The 23,116-nt window shown below is 39.1% G+C and overlaps 3 protein-coding genes across 3 annotated transcripts in view; all 3 read left to right on the forward strand.

The window, feature by feature from the left end:
* Positions 1–5,775: 5,775 nt before the first annotated feature.
* LOC117292381 (protein SpAN-like) lies at positions 5,776–11,276 on the forward strand. The gene is made up of 5 exons (XM_033774410.1): positions 5,776–5,832; positions 8,351–8,468; positions 9,120–9,258; positions 9,753–9,822; positions 11,052–11,276. Exons 1-5 carry the CDS (start codon positions 5,776–5,778, stop codon positions 11,274–11,276), a joined length of 609 nt encoding a protein of 202 aa, XP_033630301.1.
* A 1,386-nt stretch (positions 11,277–12,662) lies between these two features.
* LOC117293050 (zinc metalloproteinase dpy-31-like) lies at positions 12,663–17,188 on the forward strand. The gene is made up of 5 exons (XM_033775263.1): positions 12,663–12,696; positions 13,396–13,506; positions 14,361–14,455; positions 15,105–15,226; positions 17,081–17,188. The coding sequence occupies exons 1-5, from the start codon at positions 12,678–12,680 to the stop codon at positions 17,100–17,102; spliced, it is 369 nt and encodes a 122-aa protein (XP_033631154.1). The 5' UTR covers positions 12,663–12,677; the 3' UTR covers positions 17,103–17,188.
* A 3,053-nt stretch (positions 17,189–20,241) lies between these two features.
* LOC117292382 (protein SpAN-like) overlaps positions 20,242–23,116 on the forward strand; it is a 14,500-nt gene continuing 11,625 nt past the window's right edge. The window contains exon 1 of the mRNA XM_033774411.1: positions 20,242–20,247. Coding sequence (XP_033630302.1) covers positions 20,242–20,247 — 6 coding nt within the window. The remainder of the gene's footprint in view (positions 20,248–23,116) is intronic.

Raw genomic sequence — 23,116 nt, forward strand, 5'->3', positions numbered from 1 at the left:
TCGGTGCTTAGCCTTGATGTGTACTAATACGCGCATGCGCGCAGACCTGAGCGACTCTGTTCCCGTAGTCTTTTAGTCAAGGCGGTAGGGCAACCTGTGCAGTATTCGGAATTCGTCACCGAGTCATGCCCATCTATATACAAGTCATGGCGTGGCGCCTGGTACCTCAGACCATGCTCAGACTTTATTCAAGTCCCGCGCGGCACATGTTCGTTTTTTTCAGTTAGGCGACATGAGACTGAAATTTGAGGACTCTCATTTGGACTTGAACCAAGTCTCTTGGTACCTCTACTCATAGATTCTCACACCCGCAAAAACGAACTCGTGGTCTTCGCAACAATCGTATCCTCCGCTTACCAGTTTTCACGCTATTATGCCTTTTTCTTTGAATTGGGAAACAAATAATGATGCCATATATCAACCGATGCCCTAATCTTCATTCGTTAATATGAAGTATGCAAACATTATATTAAAACTTGATGGACATTGAAATGTTCACACCACACACCGATCTTCGATGACTTCAACTGGCCCCAGTTGTTTCGAGTTTTTCCTGTTTTCACGGCAAACGAGAAAGTATGGTTTCCCGGTGAAGCCATACATGGAAGAAACATCTGCAGTGACTACAAGTGTTCTTTGAGACTCTTAGTATGACTCTATAGCCAGCAGTTGCCTTCATTTTATTAAAAATATTTTTTTATTAAATTTTCAAAATTACCATGGTAACTTGCGAAAAAATAAAAAAAAATTATAAAAATATAAAATGTGTGAATAATTACTGGCTTCCAAATCTGATTTTTTTTATATATTTTTTTTCTTCTTAATGTTTACAATAAAGCGTATGAATAAACAGTGATAATTGAATCAACAAGCTGATGTTTAAATTTTAATATTAATAATAATATTGATATGAGGGTTAAAAAACAAAATCTCCAAAAATATTAGAAAATGATATAAGGCACATGGCTTCTTTAAGCCTCTGTATTTTTTTTCCAGAATGCTCAGCAAAACATTCAGTCACATGATTTTGATCATCATGAATTGTGAATTGAAATAGTGTGTGATGAAACTTTTTCGTTGGACAAATATTTTTATATGGCCTCAACATTATGACATGTTTTTGAACCTTGTAGAAATGCCTAAAATACCAAACTTTTTGCATTTACAAGTGCAAATGACCAATGGAGCCTTACGTGTTTCTAAGTTTTGGTCAAGGGAGAGGAGACTCTTTGCTTGGCAAATAAAACCCCACAATTTTTATCTAGGGACGGTTTACATCGCGCACAGAGAGGTAAAAGATTTGCCACGATTTTAGGGACACCTCGAAAACAGGACCTCCTACGATACTATAAGTAAGTGATAAACAAGGAAAATTTGCGAAACTTGAAAAGCGAGTTTGAATTCAAAAGTTCACCACAGTGTCTTATTGCCGACAAGTTTTGTTTAAAGAAGTAAAGTAGGCCTAATATTTGGAAGGGTGGGGGGGTGACCGATGGGGGTTACCCTTAGACAATTTCCACTATTAGTTCTGGCTGGATTATATATTTTACCGAGCTGCAAACTACCGCGTGCACATTTCAAACTTCAGCGCGGGAGCCAATTTGCACTCCGCACTGGTGATAGCACCCTCTTTTAATTCAATTCCACTGGGCCACCTTAGAGTTGGAATGGTCTCCCGCATTGATAAAGACATTGCTTTTCAGAACAATTTTCTGGGAATTGTCGATTATAGTATAGCCACCGTATAGTTAACTAAAAAATATTAGTGACAAGATTAGAATAATATATAGTAAGGCCATACGCGATACATGAACCATTTCATAGAGCTGCTAAGCACACAAATTTGCTTAGCATGAAATTTCTGCTTCGATAACCAAATTTTCATTTGTTGATATTGCTTGTTACTGGTATTCAGCTGTTTGCTCATCCTGAAAATCACGTGGAAATTTGGCTGGTAATCCTGTTTTTATCGAGGTAGAAATTTCATGCTAAGCAAATTTTTGTGCTTAGCAGCTCTGTGAAATTGGGCCCAGGGCTCAGTATCATAGAGCTACATGTATAACTTAGCGGCCGATTATGTGCTTACTGTCCGATTTCCATTTCAAAGAGCTGCTATAACCGTAAGCACACATGAAAAGGCATGCTAACCTTCCGGTTCTTACTGCACGCACGAAAATAAATGACAACCGAATGCAAATCCATGGTGCTAACCTGTGAAATACGTTTACACCTTAGCAAATTGTTCTGCTACTATACAGTAAGCACGACAATTTGCTTAGCGGCTGTTATGAAATGCACAAAAGCTATAGACGGGAATCACAACAACTATGCTTACAGAGTGAGTTTACCAGATAAAATACCATAGTTACATGAACACAATGTAAGTGGTATCCTGCTAAGGATGTGCTTAATATAAACATATTTTCTGCTTAAACAAGCATGAAGCTCATGGCGGGGGCCCTGTCCCGATCTACAAAGTCCCAAGACTCATTTTAAGATGAGGTTGCTCGGAGGTTGGACAGTGCTAAAGGTCAATCTTACCTCTTTGTGAAATCGGGTTCTTGTCCTTAAAGGCAGTGGACACTATTGGTAATTACTCAAAATAACTATTATCATAAAACCTACTTGGTAACGAGTAATGGGGAGGGGTTGATAGGATAAAACCAGAGTCTTTAAGTTCGGGCTATCGTGAACCAGCCCCAGTTTTATTTAGGCGGGTTTTTCTTTCAGTTAATGAAGGTCACAATTTATTGTTTGAGTTGAGGCATGCGTAATGAAAGGTAATTAAGTGTTTTAATATGTTATGCTATTACTTCGTACATAATAGGCCAGTTATTAAATCCTTGGTTTTAATTAAAAGTTGTATTACACTGAACTACCGCCATATCAATACAATAATTGAATGTAAATCCCACTTACAAGGCTAATATGAAACAATGATTTCCACGTGGACTGTTAACTTTTGTTTCGTGAAATTGATATTAACTTTAATTGTTTTATTACTATAGAACAATGTTTATACCACTTGGACTAATAATTTTTTTTTCTTCATTTCTGACAATGGAGTTTTCCAAATGGAAATAATTAGCATTGCAGCGAGAAGGGAGGGGCCGCATAACTGAGAGTGCTCTCAAAGTGTTTACAAAAAACAAATTGTAAGATTAAAAAGATGCAATAAGGAAAAACTTTAAATGTCTGACTGATATTAGAATGAGTGGCCAGGAAAATTTCCAAAGAAAAGATTAATAAAAGCACTGAAAATATCCCCGTCTTCTTTGCAATTATTCTTACCGAACTCAGAGACTAAAGCCCATTTCACACTAGAGATCCTTTTCGTGAAAAGATCGACCAACAAACCCCGGAAATTTCCCGGGAATTTCCCGGGGAAATAACTATAGTGTGAAAAGGGCTTATGATAGCTTTGTCAGCCCCTAATTAGTGTACTGAACCTAGATGTACAGAGAAGTCTGTAACCGGTGTCACAGTGGAGTTTGTCCGCAGTGTCTGTGTCTGTGGCCTGCACCCCCCCCCCCCCCACAGGCCACATGATATTTTAACACGGGCTGAATAATAATTACGACTCTCATTCGTTATATCTACCTCCGTGTTATAACTAAATCAGAAATGAGATTCGGGACTTCACACTCCTTAGACTTCTTCTTTATAAGGTGCTCTTGCCAAAGTGAAAATTCCAGTTGAAACCAGTTCAACTGGTATTAAACTGGTTCCAACTGGTCAAAACGAACTTGGAATCGGTATAGCTGGTTTGAACTGGTTCCTGTTGACGCCAGACCACAATAATTGTTATTAACAGTTTGCAACTATTCATGCAACTGGTTTCAAACGGGTTGTTGCCAGGAGCTACCAGTTTAATCCAACATATCAGTTGGACACCAGTTAATTCCAATTCAAAACATATGAATTAAAGGGACGTATCAACTCCAACCAATCACGAATATCTCTATTTTTAGGCACGTGCAAACACTGGAGTGACGTCATAATGAGCAGAATACCAGTAACAAATTGTACATGTGACATGCTAGTTTGGCTAGTTTTAACAGGTCTTTTAAATTGAGCCCTGTGCATGTAGTAGAGTTAGAAGAGGTGATGTTTTTTTTATTTTGTTTTTTAATTCATTAGTGGGGTTACATTTCTGGCGAGCGTAATACACCTAAAGTTTTTTTGTTAAAGTGATTATTGTAAAATAATCTTGTTGTTATTAAGGATGTTTCCTTTTCCCCAAAAATCATTTCTATAGGGAGGTGAAGCATTGTATGAGTTTAATGTATTGGAAAGTTGCATTATGTCTTTAATGTATTGGTTTATTATCAAGTTCCGTTCTCCAGTCCTTTTTAATTACGCCGGGTGCGACTTTGATTAAAACTGTATTTCTCCATTGAAATTGTTTTGTTTCGTTCATTTTCCCACCTTCTTTGTTTTTCTGAGTGGGGGATTGGGACTTAATGCGTAATTAATAGCCCATAATACGTCACAGCCCTTGCTATTAGGGGGGACACCGCCCTATTTTATAACATGGATTTATTTAAGTTGTGAATTTTACATAGGCTTTTTTGTACTTGCTCTATGGTTAAAGGAACACGTTGCCTTGGATCGGACGAGGTGGTCTATAAAAAGCGTTTGTAACCGTTTGTTATAAAATGCATATGGTTGGAAAGATGTTTTAAAAGTAGAACACAATGATCCACACATATTTGCCTCGAAAATGCGTGGTTTTCCTTTTACTTGGCGAACCAACACGGTCGGCCATTTATGGGAGTCAAAAATGTTAAGAGGAAAACCACGGAATTTCGAGTGATACTTGTGTGGATCATTATATTCTACGTTTAAAATATCTTTCTAATCATATGCATTTTCTAACAAACGGTTACAAACGCTTTTCAAAGACCAACTCGACCGATCCAAAGGCAACGTGTTCCTTTAAAACTTACATGGTACTACATTTTGCTTGGTTTGGGGGCTTGAACATTTGCTTTGAACGAACTTTCTCCCGATACTGAGGAAACACTCATCTGATCTGCCGTTTTGTAGATATATTCTTGTGTTTATTGTTCTTTAGTCTCAAGTAATCTCTATGTACTTAACGTATTGATCTATGTGCATAAATGTTTCATGCATTAATGAGTTTATTTTATGTCATAAACAGGGATGAGATTGTTCAGACTTTTGGCTGAATTCAGACTTTTTATGTTGGCCTGGTGAAGAAAATCAGACAATATTTTTTTCCACAAATAAAGAAATCCTGCTCATTGGTCTACTTCTCTAGTGCTTTGGATACTGTTTCCAAAAGCTCAGTGGAATCTATAACCCCAGGGGTTACCAAACGGTAGAAATGGCATCATTTCAACATACCTTTGAATTTGTATCCAAGTTTCAGACTTTTTCGTTAGTAATGCCTCCACCCCTGCATAAAATGGAGTTGAAAAAAACGGTCTATGAGAGCTCCCGACAACTACAAAGAAAAGAAACACGAATTATTGTTGAATTTATTTTAAATCGAAGGTATTAATTATACATAATAAACTTATTACCAAATGAAAACCATAAATATTATAATATATAATAGACCCTATAGCAAAATTAATACTATTTTGGGCGTGTGGTCCCCGTGCAAAGTGGGCGTGGTTGCGGCACTCTCGAAACCAATAAAACCCACCGATTCTGCACGATATCTGCAGTTCTGTGTTGGTTAGGGCCAATAATAGTTGTGTTCAGACTTATTCAGTAACAAGTGACGGTCGTTTATTAAACGCAACCATGAGATTCTTTGTCTTTGCTCTGCTTGTAGGGTGTTCCCTTGCGGCCTCCTTAGAGGTAAGTACTAATGAAAGAATCTTGCTGTTATCTATAGTGATATGCGAATGTAATCCTTCAGTTTAAATGAATTGGGTACTTTTTGTAACACAAAATACAATGTACACAGTTTGACATTAAACTTACACCGTTTGAAGATAATGACACTATAGAAAGCGTACCTTAAAATATTAGTTGCTGAGGTGCTGTAGTTTTTGAGAAATGAGTAAAACGATATCATGAAAATACGTTTTCACATACTAATTTTTTTTTTGTATCATGATCACTGAGACAAAAACTATTTTCATGACATTGTTTTACTCATTTTTCCAAAACTACAGCACCTTAGCACGTTATATTTTCAGGGAAGCTTTCTACTATCATTATCTTCAAACTGCGTAAGTTTAGTTTAAATCTGTAGACATCGTGTTTTTTGTCCTACAAAAACTACAAAGACCCTGGTAACGAGCAACGGATCGAGACCTGTTATAAAACAATGTGTGAAACTCTGAAGAAAACATGGTTTTTGAAAAAGAGGTAATTTCTTACTCAAATAAGTAGTGTTACATGAATAAAAGGGCATTAAAAGGCTTCATGCCTGAAGTCTTTTAATATTCTGTTAGCAACAATGTGTATTCTTTCTTTCAATATTCTATTGATGACCCGATTGAATCCAAATTTTAACAGGTTGTTGTCTTATGCTTAATATGTTGAGATACACCCAGTGATACAACTGGTATTTGACAACACACCAAAGCAGTCCAGTGACTTTAAAAATTATCAAAAGTTTCTGACTCTTTGCCAACAAAACTTTTCATATAGCATCGACTATCCACGGATAAGACCTTTATGTCGTCTGATGGATTACGAAGCATTATGTTTCCTTGACAGGCAAACGATGATATTCACAGTAGACTAATAAACCATGGTAGATTTAGATTTAAGGTTGAGCAAAGAAAACTTGACTTTAGATGATAGCCCATATAGTTGGATAGAGCGCCGGTCCGTTAAACCGTAGGTCTTTGGTTCAACTCCCGCTCTATAGTAAATGTTTCTTTGATCAATTCCAAATCATTACCTGATCAGCTTCCCGTGTGATTTATTATTTGCCACTATTAAATTTTGATATCAGTTTAAGTGGGGAAATTATTGGCTATTGTTTCAATTGAAGTTACCCCTGTGTTTCTAGTTCAGTATCAAACACCTTTGTTAACATGTTTCCTCCCCGGTACGAGCTATATAGGCCTACAGTGATTAAAGTGACACGTTGCCTTGGATTGGTCGAGTTGGTCAATAAAAAGCGTTTGAAACAATTTTTTATAAAATGGATATGGTAAAGATGTTTAAAAAGTAGCATATAATGATCCAAACAAATATACCTCGAAATTGCGTGGTTATCCTTTTACTTTGCGAACTAACGGTCGGCCATTTTGGGCGTGCCGTGTTGGTTCACGAGTACATACGGAAACCATGCAATTTCGAGGCTTGTGTGGATCATTATATTCTTATACTTTTCATTTTGTTAATAACCATTATGAATTAATAACAGACGGTGTTAAACGCTTTTCATAGACCAGTTCGTCCGATCCAAGGCAAGTAAACGTGTCATTTTAGGTTCACTATTTTGACAGAGTCCTTAAAGACAGTGGACACTATTGGTAATTGTCAAAGACTAGCCTTCACAGTTGGTGTATCTCAACATATGCATAAAATAACAAACCTGTGAAAATTAATAATGAAAGAAAAAAACACCCTTGTCACACGAAGTTGTGTGCGTTTAGATGGTTGATTTCGAGACCTCAAGTTCTAAATCTGAGGTCTTGAAATCAATTTCGTGGAAAATTACTTCTTTCTCGAAAACTATGGCACTTCAGAGGAAGCCGTTTCTCACAATGTTTTATACCATCAACCTCTCCCCATTACTTGTTACCAAGTAAGGTTTTATGCTAATAACTATTTTGAGTAATTACCAATAGTGTCCACTGCCTTTAAACCAGATTATTGACTATGATAATTGTATTAAAGGTTTTACGTCAAACAGTGAACGATTTTGGTCGCATTTTTGAGATATCGACGTACGGACCGACTAAAGTATCCGTGCATGAATACTAACCCCTATACTTCGAATACACAATCTGAGAAGCGTTACTATAGCTTCTGATGGCTGACCAACCCCGATCAAAATAGAGAGAACGCCAACAGAGGGGGCTAGATACCTCACAGCAATCCTTAGGTCGAAGGTTCAAGTCCCGCTCTCTAGTCAAGTTGTCTTTGTTCAACCCAGAAGTGTACATAAACAATTCATAAAACCTGTGGCTTTACATTTGTATCTCTAATGCAGATCTTAAATCTGGTCTGTGTCTATAAGATCCTGTCTTTGTACCACAACGTTCAAATCTCTTCTCAAAACTAATCTTATGTCACAGGTTTTTTAATGATACATTTTTTTCTTCTGTCGTTCAAATATATATATTTTTTTCCGGTTTTATTATTATTTATAATTATTATTCATAATTATTATTCTGCATTATTTCTACAGGGAGAAACACGTGTAAGACGTAATGCATATGCCACAGAGGTGGACTGCCCCGTTACCTTGTGGCCAGGTGGCAAAATTTGTTACACATGGGACTCTTCGATCAGTGACTCAGCCGATGGTAAGTTGATGTGCGTGTCTAATGACCCTTTCTAGAATAATGACCCCTAACCCGGTAGTATATAGTGAAAAGTACACACACATGAAACACTGCGTACCAGAATGTTCATAGGCCCGGTTAAATTCCTGCGAATGCGATACGAATGTTGACGTCAGAAATCCGCAACGGGGTAAATTCGCATCGGTTGACTGGTGCTCCAAAAATCCATGTGACGTCATTCGCCAAATTCTGTGACGTCATAATTTGCATTCACAGGAAGTATCGACCGGACTTTAATAACAGTAGGCACTTTTTATTTTTTTATTTTTTTTATGTTTTATAATTACAAATAAGAACCATTCTGTCAAATACGGTGGGCCACATTTTAAAAGTTAGCCATTGTTTTTGTCACATGTGAGGTTGTGTGCTTTCAGATGCTCGATTTCGAGACCTCAAAATCTAATTCTGAGGTCTCGAAATCAAGTTCGTGGGAAATTACTTCTTTCTCGAAAACTACGTCACTTCACAGGGAGCCGTTTCTCACAATGATTTATACTACCAATCTTTGTCCATTACTCGTTACCAAGTAAGGTTTTATGCTAACAAATATTTTGAGTAATTAACAGTTGTGTCCACTGCCTTTAATTCTGATCGTTGGGTTTCTACCTGCAGGTCAAACCATGATGGAGTTGGTTGAAGATGTGTTTGATCATTACATGGATGTTTCATGCGTCGAATTTTACCCATCAACTGCAAGCGAGTGTGACGGAATCGACGCAATGGATGTGAAATTGGTTGAGCAAACCGCAGGGTAAGAACACAATGAGTTACTTGTACACTTTTGATTCTCTATTTTAATTCGTTGGACTATTATTAGATGGATTGAACATTACATCATTGACCACACTCTCGGGGCAGCCAGGAAGTTAAGCTACACATTATACGAGCAAACACATGAACGTGGAACGTGCACTTGTCAAAAAATTGTGTTGTTTCTAGGTGATGACGTCGCCGTTTTTGACTTATTTCTTGCTCACGTATATGACGTCTGCACTTACTTACGTACCTAAAAAAAGGATAAAACGTGCACCAAAACCAGGAAAAAAAAAGTCAGATTTAAATAACCAATTAACAGTTCTCGTGTTAGTGTGCAGTCCAACATAATCTTTCCGGAAAACACTGAATGTTGAAGCGTCACTGTTATCACTATTTTTATGCCACTGTAGTAGTACATGGGAAAATCCAAATAAATTGACATCCATCTAACCGTTACTTATATTATTGAACCATGTATTACTTTTACAGATGCTGGGCCCACATTGGATGCAGCAACAATCAAAATACATTCATCAATGTATCTCCAGAGTGTGCAACTGTACGTATGCCGTAGATCGCAAGGTCTAATTTATAGTTCGTAGTTTACGGGAAACGTCGCTAAAAAGTGGCATTTGATGACGGCCGGGCAGTTAGGGGTTTTTCAATTTAACACTGCCATTCGTTTCTTGAGTAGGAGACTATGTTGCGACCGTTTTTTTGTTGTGTTAAATAATCCTACAATGGGGATGGGGAACATTGTGCATTAAACGGCGTTGTAAATAACGTAGTCTCATCTCAAGACGGGAACTGGCAGTGTTCAGTGAAAATCCCTTCACTGCAGTGTAGTAAAAAATAAATGCGGCCGCGTCCGCATGCATAATAGCTTCCTTACAGGATTGTCTTTGATTCCTTTAGATAGCTTCTTGGGCCGATAGCACACTCTTTTGAGTGATCCTCCTACATCCCACGTTAATTTCCCATAAGAGGCACATAATCTCCGGTTGTGGGCGCAGTATAAAGACGTCCTGCCCTATTTCATATTGCTTATAAGCACAAAAAGCTGCTAAGTACAACAAACATATGTTCAGAAGGTTTACCATTACCAGCCAAACCACCATGTCACATATAGGCCTACAATTTGTGACTGGTATCCCGCTCGTTTGTGCTTAGCAGCACTTGTTGTGCAATATTTGCTGCTGAAGCAGTACTTTGAAACCGGGTCCAGGGGTGGATTTCACAAAGGTAGTCCTAACTTAGGACTAGTCCTAGGCAATGCTAAGAGATAGGACTGGTCCTAAGTTAGGACCAGTAACTCATCCTAACTTAGGACTGGTCCTATCTCTTAGCATTGCCTAGGACTAGTCCTAAGTTAGGACTACCTTTGTGAAATCCACCCCAGGTCAATACGGGCACAACGATTTAGTGGATAAACTTCCAATGACGCAAGCTTTCCTTTTTTATGATTGGTCTGCTTCCAGTGAGACGTATAGTTTTTAAGCCCGTAAAACAAGATCTGGTGTGTGACAGGAGATTCTGAATTCTGCTCCCCCGCCCCCATAGCGCCCTCTTTTGAAACATCCTCTTCCAGCCCACTTTAACTTTTCCCATAATTGGGGACGGAATCTCCTGGGATACCGAATTTGGAACACCGGTTTGAGTTTATGTGGTAGTAACGAGAGGGGTCGAGGGGGTCATGAGTTGGGGGTCAAAGGAGTTTTCGAACAACCCACAATTTATAGTTGAAAAATAAACAAATAATGTATTTCTCTTCTTTTCTTATTACTTTAGTTTGGCGTGGTCACTCATGAACTCTTCCATTCACTTGGGCGGTACCACGAACAGTCCAGAAATGATCGCGATGAACATATTCAAGTCAACTGGGATGCCATCATAACAACGAAACAGGGCAACTATAAAAAGTGTTCAAATACGCCGTACACCGACACGTATGACTATCAATCCATCATGCACTATGGTGATTTGGTATGTAATTGTAGGCAGAGGTTTGATTAGACTTGATGACAAGTCGTCAGTCAATGAATAGGCCGATTTGTCTGTTGCCTGGGCTGCCTAATTACAAGCGTCATTATACACATAATGAATGTTTATGAGTGCAATGGTGCGAATATGTTCATGAGTTGAAAGATGGAATGTTCTATTCAACGAGGCGGAGCCGAGTTGAATGGAACATTCCAGCTTTCAACGAATGAACATATTCGCACCATTGCACGAATGAAAAACATTCATTATTTGTTTTATATAACATCCAAGTAGAACTTTGTCATTTTGATTGAAAGAAACAACTTTCAAAACAAACAATTTCAACTGTAGAAGCCGAATGCTAGTAATTTTACTATGCCTTCTTGCAGTAACACCTGCTGCGTTACCAAAGACACGCGCACGCAGTGATGTTTTTACTCAGCTTTTTCGTTCCATCCGAAAAGTACCATTGCACGCTGGCAGCGTGCCAGCGTGCAATGGTACTTTTCGGATGGAACGAAAAAGCACGGCGAGTGACTCAGCGTGCAATGGTACTTTTATTTGCTATCACGTGACGGACAATCCTCCAATCAAATGGCAAGGATCTGCTTGGGTGTTATATAAAAACCTCTATAACACACATCATGTATATGCAACAGTCACAGTGCGAGCCTACGTTCATATTGACACCCTCGCACATTTTTGGGATCGATGATGTGTGTACCGTCCCCTCAACTACAGTTGGAACGAACACCGACTTGATTTTAAGACTAAGGTCTGATAGTCTGTGACAATCACATTTCTTTGCGATGTTGATGGTGGTTTTTTGTTTGTTAAATATTATAGAGCCCACTGGTAATAATTGTCTTTGCTAGTAGAAATGAATGTGTAGGCTACATTGATAGACTTTTCATTAAAGTGTCCACACAATGTATAAAGGGAGACTTTGAAACGCTAGGTAGCAGCAGACATATCAGGAATTTGTTGATATTTAGGTCTGGGGCCACTGATCTCGATCAGTAGTTTGAGCCACTGATCTCTGCTTTTCAGTGATCGGAGCGTCCCGTGATCCCGGACTAACCGTTGCGACTGAATGACCACCAGCTTTGATGCTTGATAGCTCAGATGGTAAAACACGTTAATCCGGAGTTCGCAGGTTCAAGTCCCGCTGTGGTAAATTTGTCTTTGTCCAACCCACAAATAATGACTGTGGGAAAGTGCTAACTACACGATTAAGAGTTAAACACGTCGAAATGTGTGTTTGGTACACAGTCCATTTTAACCAAATTTGATCATTTAAATTTTCTCCTACAGTTTTTCGCCAGTGGATCGGCAGAAACCATGACCATCATTGAATCTGGCAAAGAATTATACCAGAACGTCATGGGAACGCAAACGCAGTTGTCCCCCAACGATGTCGTAACTCTTAACACTATGTACTCCTGTTACCCCGGTATGTACGCAACAATTTTGCTTGATTAATAAACCTATGAGCATGTAATGCTGATTTAAGGCAAAGGTTTAAAGAGTTAGAAGGATACAAGAAAAGTCACATGTGAAAATTCAGCTGAATACATACAGTCTTGTTTCCTCGGTAACATAAAGACCGTATTGCATAACCCCTGTTATCGCCATGAAAATTTACATCATCAAAATCATTAGCAACAATCCTGGAGCTCTTTTTTGAACTCTAAATAGAGTCTTCCTATACTTGTCACCGACCACTAATTTAGGAACTCAACATATATATTTGTTTTTGCGTACACAACAGTTGGTGGCAGTGTAAGAACTTTGTGTTTTCCACGTTATCCACCATGTACATAAATTGACAAACCTGTAGAGGTTTGAGATCGATCGGCCATCTGGGTGACGAGAAAAGAGTGAAAACCCGACTACACATGACATCGACTAAAATTTAAAAAAATTAAACAAAAATAAACGCTTACTGAGCGCGATAAGCTCCAATCCTGAAATAAGTTGTATTTATTTCTCATCAAATATTACATTTCAGACATAAATATTTCAATGGATATTTTCTACGATCATCATCATTGGACCGTGTAAGTTTTATGTAAATCTGTCACTAAGCCTATTTTTTTCATGCCTACCAATTTTGTTATTCATTTGGAATTTACTTTTTCTTGGCGAACAGACGGTATGGATGTCAACTGTGCACATGGTGGAGTTAAGAAGGCAAATGGTGATTGCTTCTGCGTGGAACCATTCACAGGGAGTAGTTGTGAAGAAGTCGACCCAGCATTGGGTAAACATGCTCTTTATTTGTTTGTTTTGGGTAAACGTGTAGAGCTATATATATTGCTCTCAATGGGTAAAAAAAAAATGGGATGTCAGACAACTCGTCCGTTGGACAACTCGGATAATTCGGACAACCCGACGGTTGAGACAACTCGACTGTTCGGACAATGGTCGAGTTGTCTGAACCATTGGGCTGTCCGAACGGTCGAGCTGTCCGAACGGTCGAGTTGTCCGACGGACGAGTTGTCTGAACACCTGTAAGTGGTACCAACGGACCATTAAAACATGGCCTAGGCTTTAATGACGTATATGCCGCTAACGAATACGACCAAGTATAAGACTAAACTATAAATAAAAGTAAACTTGCGGGTACCATGTAATAATTTCGTTTTGAGGGAGTAGGCTCTAAAAAGAGTCGGTGTGGTATCAACGTTTCGTTCGAACAGTAGCATACTCTGCTTTCTTTTTTCTCTCCTGAAGACAAGCAGGGTATGCTGTTCGAAACTTCGAAACCAAGCCGGCTCTTTTCAGAGTTAACACTCACTCAGAAAAACAAGGTTGTACCCGCAAGTTTTAAACTATATAGATACTCAAATATATTATTCTTGATCCTTCACATCAAGTAATAAAGCTTCAAACACCACTTTAAAACAATCAACGTGGTTTGTGTTTAGGAAAAAGTAAAACAAAAAAGGGAAATCTTTACCCCCTAAGCAAATTCATAAGTTTGTCTTCACTAATTTTGTGTCCTGTATTGTCTATTTCTCCTTCGCTCCCTTCTGTGCCCCCCCCCCACCCACCCCATTACGCCACTGCAAAAACGTGAATTCTCAACGCAGAACCATTATTCTTGTTTTGCAGGACTTATTGTATATATTGAGGGTGAATCGTTTATCGAATCGCCCAACTTTCCCGGGAATTACCCCGTCAATGAGAAGGCGTTCGTTGTCTTGCAGGTATGTAAATAACACTCTTGGTTCAGGAAAATTTCCCCATCTCTCTGTATAATATGGTGTTCCATATGTGCCACCTTTATTCCGATTTTTATTTACCGTCGCATTTTTTTTTTCCGTCGCATTTTTTTTTTCCATCGCACTTTTTTTTTTCCGTCACATTTTTTTTCCCGTCGCATTTTTTTTTCCCGTCGCATTTTTTTTTCCGTCGCATTTTTTTTTTATTTTTTGTTCCACGTGATGAACTTTGAGCTTTCTAGAAAATGTATACGTTGAGATTTCTTAAGTGAGTTCCCCCGACGTTTAGTTTATTCAAGCGTCCATTTTTACCGGTTATAGGGAATCTGCAGCTTCATTACATTATCGCAGTTAATGACCGTAGATTGTGGATGAAGCAACGTGTACATTTTCTTGAAAGCTGCAAGGTACTTAAGGTCAAAGTTTAACCCCCTCATCACGTGGGAGTCACGTGGAACAAAAAAAATAAAAAAAACGCGACGGAAAAAAAAAATGCGACGGAAAAAAAAAATGCGACGTACAAAAAAAATGCGACGGAAAAAAAAAATGCGACGGAAATCATGTTTAAATGTTGAAAGCTCTTATGAGTTTTTCAAGGCACTAAATACCTTAATTTGCTTCCAATATTTCGCAGTGCCCAGCAGGAAAACGTGTGAGCATCAAATTCCTTGCATTCCAAGTCGAACAGTACGGCACGGGATGTGGCTACGATTGGGTTGATATTCGCATCGAAGATGGACAAATCTACGGTATCAAGTAAGCTGTTTTTGAAGGCATTTCTAACCATCTGTTCCTTTTTGATATACACACATCTGAGCTTTACGCCTTTTTCTTTAAAGGCAGTGGACACTATTGGTAATTACTCAAAATAATTATTGGCATAAAACCTTACTTGGAAACGAGTAATGGGGAGAGATTGAAGGTATAAAACATTGTTAGAAACAGCTCCCTCTGAAGTGACCTAGGTTTGGAGAAAGAAGTAATTTTCCACGAATTTGATTTCGAGACCTCAAGCTTAGAACTTGAGGTCTCGAAATCAAGCAGCTGAAAGCACACAACTTCGTGTGACAAGGGTGTTTTTTCTTTCATTTTTTTTCTCGCAATTCCGACGACCGATCGAGCTCAAATTTTCACAGGTTTGTTATTTTATGCATATGTTGAGATACACCAAGTGAGAAGACTGCTCTTTAGTGTACCAATAGTGTACACTGTCTTTAAACTTTTTAGATTTAGTCGTCTGATTGTCACCTTGCAACAGAAGCTTAAATTGCCCCTTGTCATAAATTTACATAGGTAATTTATCTCAGAAGCACGGATTATTTGCTTGAAAACACGGAATTCAAATAATATTTTCTGAAACTCAAAGTTCAATGATAAGGTTTCTCGGAATCTCTGACATGTCTGACTTCCAATGATAATTTGGAAACAAGGTACTCAAAGATTAAACGGAATCCAAAGATAAGATATCAAACACGGAATTCTTAGATAATTATAGTGTATCTCGGAAACTCGGAATTTAACGATTAGGTAATTCCAAATTAGAGAGATAACTTTTCCTTAAATTCCGTGTTTTTCTACCTTATCATTGAATTCCATGTTAACTTTCCTTGTAGATACCTCATCTTGGAATTCTGTGTTTCATAGATACCTTGATCTCTTAATTCCGTGCTTACGAAATACCATAATTGATTCCTTATTTCGAACCCACACTCTGCTGACACCGGAGTTCGAGTTCGGTGCTCTAAACCGCTCGGTCACGACAATTAATGGGGAGAAAACAGAGAGCCGGCCTCATTATGTTCTGTAAATAGGGCAGACCCTCAAAATATTCCATTCTAAAGAGCTGGTTTGAAACCCCAAGAAATGGGTTCGAGTGTAAAAAACAACAACAATATTGTGACCTGGGGATTGTTGACTTCCAGCATGAGGTGAACCGGAGTTTTTGTTAACCCCGTTTTACACTGTACAAATTTCAGCCCTCCTCCGATCGGGTAGCATGCTCTGGCCGGATAGAAATCAACCCAGGAACCATGGTTGAAAATATCAATTCGGATCGAAATTGCATTTTTCAGCGTGACCCGTTATACGGTTCACGCATTATAGCCAGTTCACGTAAAGCCCGCGTGAATGTTGCTCTGGGTGCGTTCGTTTAGCTTCCCTGGTTCGACCCCGGTGTGTGGCGGGTGTTTTTTTCAGGACGAACGTGGGCAATGGGAGACTTCGGAACGCTAGGTGGCAGCAGACTTACCAGGTAAATGTCCATTGTTTACGTAGTTCTGAGCGTGCGCACATGACCGAGAACAATGGATTTTACCTGGTAAGTCTGCTGCCACCAAGCGTCCCAAAAGTCTCCCATTATCTGCACACGTTCGTCCTGGAATAAAACCCCACCACACACCGGGGCCGACCCAAGGAAGCTAAACGAACGCACCCTCTGATCCGTGTCGAAAGAAGCGAGACTGAACCGGAAAGGACCCATGTGGGTTTCAATGCGGTTCGAAATGGAGGTAGTGTGAAAAGGCCTTTAGGCCCTGAAATAAATGGACCTATTTGCCGGGAGTGTAGGGACATGAAATGTACATTTTTGTTTTTATTTTGCCTTTTCTATAGATATGCGGAAATGATTTGCTAGATGACACTCTTGTGTCAGAAACCAACTTCATGGTGTTCAAATTTGTCACGAACGGTTCGTGGGAGTATGAAGGTTATGAGGACGAAGTCACATGTATCTAAGTATAGTACACCACGAGCCTGTGTAACCCACGATTTGGAACAACAACAACAACAACAACGGCAGCAACACAACAACAGCAGCAACAACAACAACAACAACAACAACAACAAAACACGCATATTTACGCTATGACAGAGAGTGTAACCGTGACACTTTCATCAGCACAGATCGATTATTAAAAAACGTATCGCAATTTTTCTTTTTATCATGGAAACACTAACAAATGGTTAAAACTGTTGATGATTCTGTCAACAAAGTGCCCAATAATCTACAATTAATATAAATCTCCTATTAAAAGCTATACACCCTCTTATCCAAGCAGGTATATATACAATATTGATCAACGGTGTTGGTATCAAATGTTGTATAAAGGAATTGGAAGCGCTGACAATATTCGCAGGGACAGTGTTCATGTTTTTGTGTGTTCAATAATACACAGTGACAAGAGTTCTCTTCAATGTTTTGGTTGCAACGAACCTGAATCAGCTGTTTTTACATAAGATACAATTTTCTCGACTATGACTTCATTTTTGTATTCAGAAAAAAATGGTTCTAGTATAATAATATGATCAACTTCATAATAAGTAAATTTTCAGACTAAAATTAAACAATGATGTTTTTATCCTCACCAACTTGTAGGTCTGTAATGCCTTTAACCAATAACCAAGCTACCGAGTGCATTGCTGTGATTATTGTAACGTTGGTTGTTGTTGTAGTTATGTTTAACTAAGTCTAGAAATGTTTGCTAGGTTTGGCAGAATATGCTTTCAAAAGTTGTGCTTCTTATGTATGTATAATATTATAGAATATACGCCAATGGTAAGGTGTAAACTTGAGATGCTGTTTTCGCAGAAAGGACGTTATGCAGAGAAAAGATGATCAGAAAAAGGGGAAAACAGGATTTTGCATAATTTTACAGGTCTATAAGTAGGTCTAAGCACTATAATATGCTGTGTAGTGTACTGGGCCCAATTTAATAAAGCTGTTAAGCAAAACAAATGGCTAAGCACGGACAACTCTTGCTCAGCAGAAATAGGTTTCCAGCCAAAATACCTTAAGTATACTGACCTATGCTCATTTTTGCCCCGCAGAGAAACTTGCTAAGCACACTTTGCTGCTTAACATCGTTATATAAAATTGGGCCATGATAACTTAAAACACAGTAAACATGTAGGTCCTAAGATACAGATAAAAGTCAAAGCCCGTGTGTAGTGAATGCAAGCTTTTTAACGGATTGTGATGTCAGAATCAAGAAACCCAAAAGACATTTCAAAATGTATAGGGCCTCTTTTGTTTTAGTTTCGGTGTTTCCAAAGCTCTATGGCTTTTGGGTGAGGATTATTTTTCTTCTGAAATCAAGTATAAAATTGCTTTCAAAAAGGAAAATCAATAGTAAACGAATTTGTCGAATGGCTAAAAACAAATCAAAACTTAACAAAATAATTATCAATATAAAACTTGAATTGTTTTCATCTCATACAATAGTCGTCAGCTAAACTGAAGGTCTCATTTAAATTTGCCCCTCTCTCTCCTCGCACTTTATTCAATTTAACGGCTGTTTGCTGACCCTCTGACAGCGGTAGATAGAAAAAGCATTCCAAATTAGTGTGTAATAACAATGTTCTTAAAAATTTAGGCTATAAATATTAAAATAATGTTAACTTGCTTAGAACGCTTTTGTAGCTGCTGATAGAAAAATAAAATAATTTCTACAGAGGTTTGTGATAACTAACATGACATTTTGGTAAAAAGTATCTTCAAATGTTTTGTCGAAATGATCAAAGATTATTTTTTAATAATGATATTGAAAAATGAGTTTTTCAATCGCAAACACCTTAGCTGGTATAAATTTTCTTGTTATCACATATCTCTTCTGTAGTGTAGTTTAAAATGCATCACAAAACAAGCTTGTCAATGTCAATGCTATGAGTTGTATGGTCTAAACCTTGTTCCCACGAGATCCAGCCCTGGTTTTACAGGTAACTGTTATGATGTGATGACTTCAGGTGAATGGGAGACTTTTGGACGCGAGGTGGCAGCAGACTTACCAGGTATATTTCCATTGTTACGTAGTTCTAACAGAGAACATGGATTTTACCTGGTAAGTCTGCTGCCAGCCCCAAAGCGTCTCAAAGTCTCCCATTCACCTGAAGTCATCACATCATAATCTTGCGCCAGGGTCAGAGTCCCTTCATGTCACCATGCACTGCACATGTGGTCACTAGGTCCAGAACTTGCAAACGCAATGTTGTTGGTTCGATTCCTACCAAGCTAGCCGCTGATTTCACAATGACTATAGAATAAGTGTTTTAAACATTGACTATTCTGAACGGCTACTTAAAGAACGTAAAATTGGTAAGAAACACAAATCGTGAAGATCACAGATTAATTTACATGAAACTTACACAGTCTAATGATGATGGTAGTTGAAAACATCCCTTGAAATATTTCTGTCTGAAATGTCATAAAAATTTGAAGAGAAAAAGTGATCTAACTTCGCGTGGAATTTATCGCTCAGAGAGCGTTTTGTTCATTTTTATTTTGGCACCATTCATGCAAAATTTGTGATCGGTTTTTCACTATTCTCTGGTGACTCAGATGGCCGATCGATCTCAAACTTCTATAGGTTTGTCAGTTTATGTATATGGTGGATTACATCAAGTGCTTACACATTGTCCAGCAACTATTTTGTTAGCAAAAACCAATTCTGTAATTTCCTTTAAGTTTTCACTCTCATGACCCCCCCCCCCCCCCCCACCCCAAACAAAAGGTAGACAAATCAAAGAAAGTGTGGACTCGTATTGACCCAGCATTGTCTCTCTTGCTCAGATGGCCCTGGGGTCGATTTCACAAAAAAAATCTGCACAACATTTTTGCAAACTGGGCCCTGGAAGTTTCCCCAACAGCGCCCCTATTGGTAATGTGCGCTGCGGAGTGGGGGCCGCGATAGTGAAAAACAACGTCTTGCACAGAGACTAGCGTGTGGCTAGACCAGACCGCGCATGGGTTTCAAGCATGCAAGACGTTGGGCTAGACCATGGAGGTAGGCAGACCATTGATCTTCAGTAATGGATATCAATGGGCTCTAGACTTAAATGCATCTGTGCTTATTATTGCCTGAAATAGCGCCCTCCAACGGCCGCGGCGTTTTTGATCGCCAACTGTGGGAGAGTTTTTCAGGCTGATGCTGATATAACCACAATCTCAGACTTGACACCAAGTCTAAGCGTTTGGCACGCGCACTGAGAGCCCCACATGGTGTTTTGTTTGTTTACGTTTGCTGAGCACTCGAGCAGTATCATTTTGGACTGCGCAATAAATAGTAGTTAGTACATTGACCTCTTGACAAAGGATGCGTCCGATGAATTTTGCAGAGAATGCGCATTGTTTCACGAAGAAGTAGCTGGGACGGCGGGTGTTTTTTTGTGGACAGCTAAGTCCTGATGGATAGCTAAGTCCTGAGTGAGAGGTGATCGATCGACACATCTATTTTAGAATTAGATCATCCATTTGATGTACGATTCATACATGGTCAATAATCATGAAGAATAACTAAATCAAGAGTGCTTAATCTATGCATACATACACATAGCCCACCTTGTTGAGCTGTTCATGGCTCCGGTTTTAACATCGGTCTCATAACTGTCGCCAATGAGACCAATGTTAAAAGCGGAGACATTCACAGCTCAACAAGGTCTGACATTCAGATCTTGGAGCGCCTGGGCTATGTGTATGTTACTTTGTTAGCCCGAATGTCAGACATCTCGTCCGTCGGACAGCTCTATTTAGAAGATTTACTCTTATTTACTTTATTACCAACAACAATAACAACTCGATCATGTATGGTACCAAAATAATGAAAATGCGGGGTCATGGTAAACAAGAAACGGAAAAAGTATCAATTATCCGTTTGCCCGGATATTAAACCTATTGTCCTATTATCCTTTTCATCTTATCCCACCATAATATACCCAACCCCAGGGAACGCCTGTGCATCATTGTCAAGTCAATAGTCAGTACATCCGTCCAGCCCCAGGCCACTATTTGCCCCTCCCGCGCTGAGCCCCCCTCACGGCCATCCGTCGACTTGTCTTGACCCTAAGTCGAGTTGTCTGACAGATCATCTGTCGAGTTGTCCGATCGGAAGAGTTGTCTGGTCTCCCTAGAACTACATGTTTTGAGGTTTGTTTGGCTATCGACTCCGCGAACCTCATAGGTTGGCATGACCAATGGAGATGACTTAACCAATGGAAATGGAGATGGAGAAGAACCGATTTACATGTCTCACAACACAAACGGGGGGGGGGGGGCTGGCATTTGACAGAAAAAGTTAAATCGATAAAAAACTGAGGAGTGCAGATTCTTACCGCTGAATGTTGCAGTAATTCTGGCACGCATTCCTATTTCGTTGCCACTGAAGTCTTCTATAAATCTGTGCCCTTCTTCTCGATCATGAAGCCATGGAGGTAGAAAAGATGAAACTTACTGATCGAATGCTGCGTATTCCTAGAACTATGGGGTTCCGGCTGCTTGGATCTTGAAATGCGATATAAGTACCCCATACCCACTGCTTTGAAGATGTTTTGTAGTTCTTTGACAGGAGACAGAAGGTTTTTTTTTCTCTCAAATGTGGCCGGCAAGAATTCTATTCGTTGTTCTGGGACTTCAGTTGAGCCCGGCATTGGAGTCACTGAATAAACAAGAAAAGCTCACAGGTAAATATAAGTTATATTTCTAGTAATATTTGTGTACATTTTTTAATCGATCGGGAGGATTACAATCGCACCTCTGCTGTTGTTGATGGCTGGCGGTTTCGAATTTACATATACAAGTTAGACAATGCCCAATGCACAGCACACTTGCTCGCGTGTCTCCTGTCTGTCAGTTTGGGTGTCAAATAGGCTCAAAAGGATAATACATGGGTTTGACGCACCTCCGAAAAATGCCTGTCTACCATTTCTGCCCTTTTTGGTGAGTCCATCTCTTTTGTGCTTGTTTTGACACCTAAAATGGCAGACATGAGACGTGCATGTATCGACTCTGTGCAGTATGCAACGGGTCTATTGTTACATTCAAATACTATTAACAGTGGCATTATTATGACAAACCCTAGTCTTGGTTCCAAGACGTTCCAGTTGTGTAGTCACGAACCATGTAGTTGCGAAAACCTAGCCACTCTCCAAACTGCTCTATACGCCTCACGAACAACTTGCCACTAGAGAGCACTATCATTCCTGCAACCGTTCTCAGCGGTTCATGGTGTGATAGCGGTTACGAGAATGAGAGCGCCCTCTAGTGGCGAGTGGCTATTGGGGTGATAGCGGTTAGGTTTTCGCGACTACACAACTAGAGAGTCTTGGACCCAAGACTAGACAAACCCATGCAGAGGTCGAATTTTACACTGGACAACAGGCCTGAGGTCAGTAGTTTTAGTGTCGGACCTATAAACTCATGACTGGACAAGTCCAGTGGTCTTTGGTTTTTCAATTGAATAATAAACATCACTGTGTATAGGCCTTATATCTTGAACAAAAGTAATTTGTTTTCAATTGTTTACTTTGTGTCTGATAAAATACCTTTCAAACTTTTGGGGATATATACACTGATACGTTTTTCAATAATCTCATTACTCCAAGGTGAAATGAGTATCAAAATGATTTTTACTATCAAAAGCTGCTGTACTTCTAACCAAAATAAGCTTTTAAGCCATGAACTTTCAGAGTAATTACCAAACATAAACCTTCCCTCTACTAATCGCTCGGCCACAAAAAAAGGACATCCATTTGGTTACCCTTACACAGATGTCTGTTCACAGTGTATCCGCAGTACTTTCTTGAGTCCTGTTAACAACATCATAGGCATATAGGATTTGAGGCATTGCATGATGAGGTATCAATGTATGTTTGGTTTGC

The sequence above is a fragment of the Asterias rubens genome, chromosome 7, assembly GCF_902459465.1.
Source record: "Asterias rubens chromosome 7, eAstRub1.3, whole genome shotgun sequence".
Taxonomy (NCBI): Eukaryota; Metazoa; Echinodermata; class Asteroidea; order Forcipulatida; family Asteriidae; genus Asterias; species Asterias rubens.

Coding starts and splice junctions, on each gene's coding strand:
- LOC117292381 (XM_033774410.1), top strand. CDS start 5,776: ATGAGATTCTTTGTCTTTGCTCTGCTTGTAGGGTGTTCCCTTGCGGCC. Junction 5,833..8,350: donor CCCTTGCGGCCTCCTTAGAG/GTAAGTACTAAT, acceptor TTATTTCTACAG/GGAGAAACACGTGTAAGACG. Junction 8,469..9,119: donor GATCAGTGACTCAGCCGATG/GTAAGTTGATGT, acceptor TTCTACCTGCAG/GTCAAACCATGATGGAGTTG.
- LOC117293050 (XM_033775263.1), top strand. Junction 13,507..14,360: donor AGAAGTCGACCCAGCATTGG/GTAAACATGCTC, acceptor CTTGTTTTGCAG/GACTTATTGTATATATTGAG. Junction 14,456..15,104: donor AGGCGTTCGTTGTCTTGCAG/GTATGTAAATAA, acceptor AATATTTCGCAG/TGCCCAGCAGGAAAACGTGT.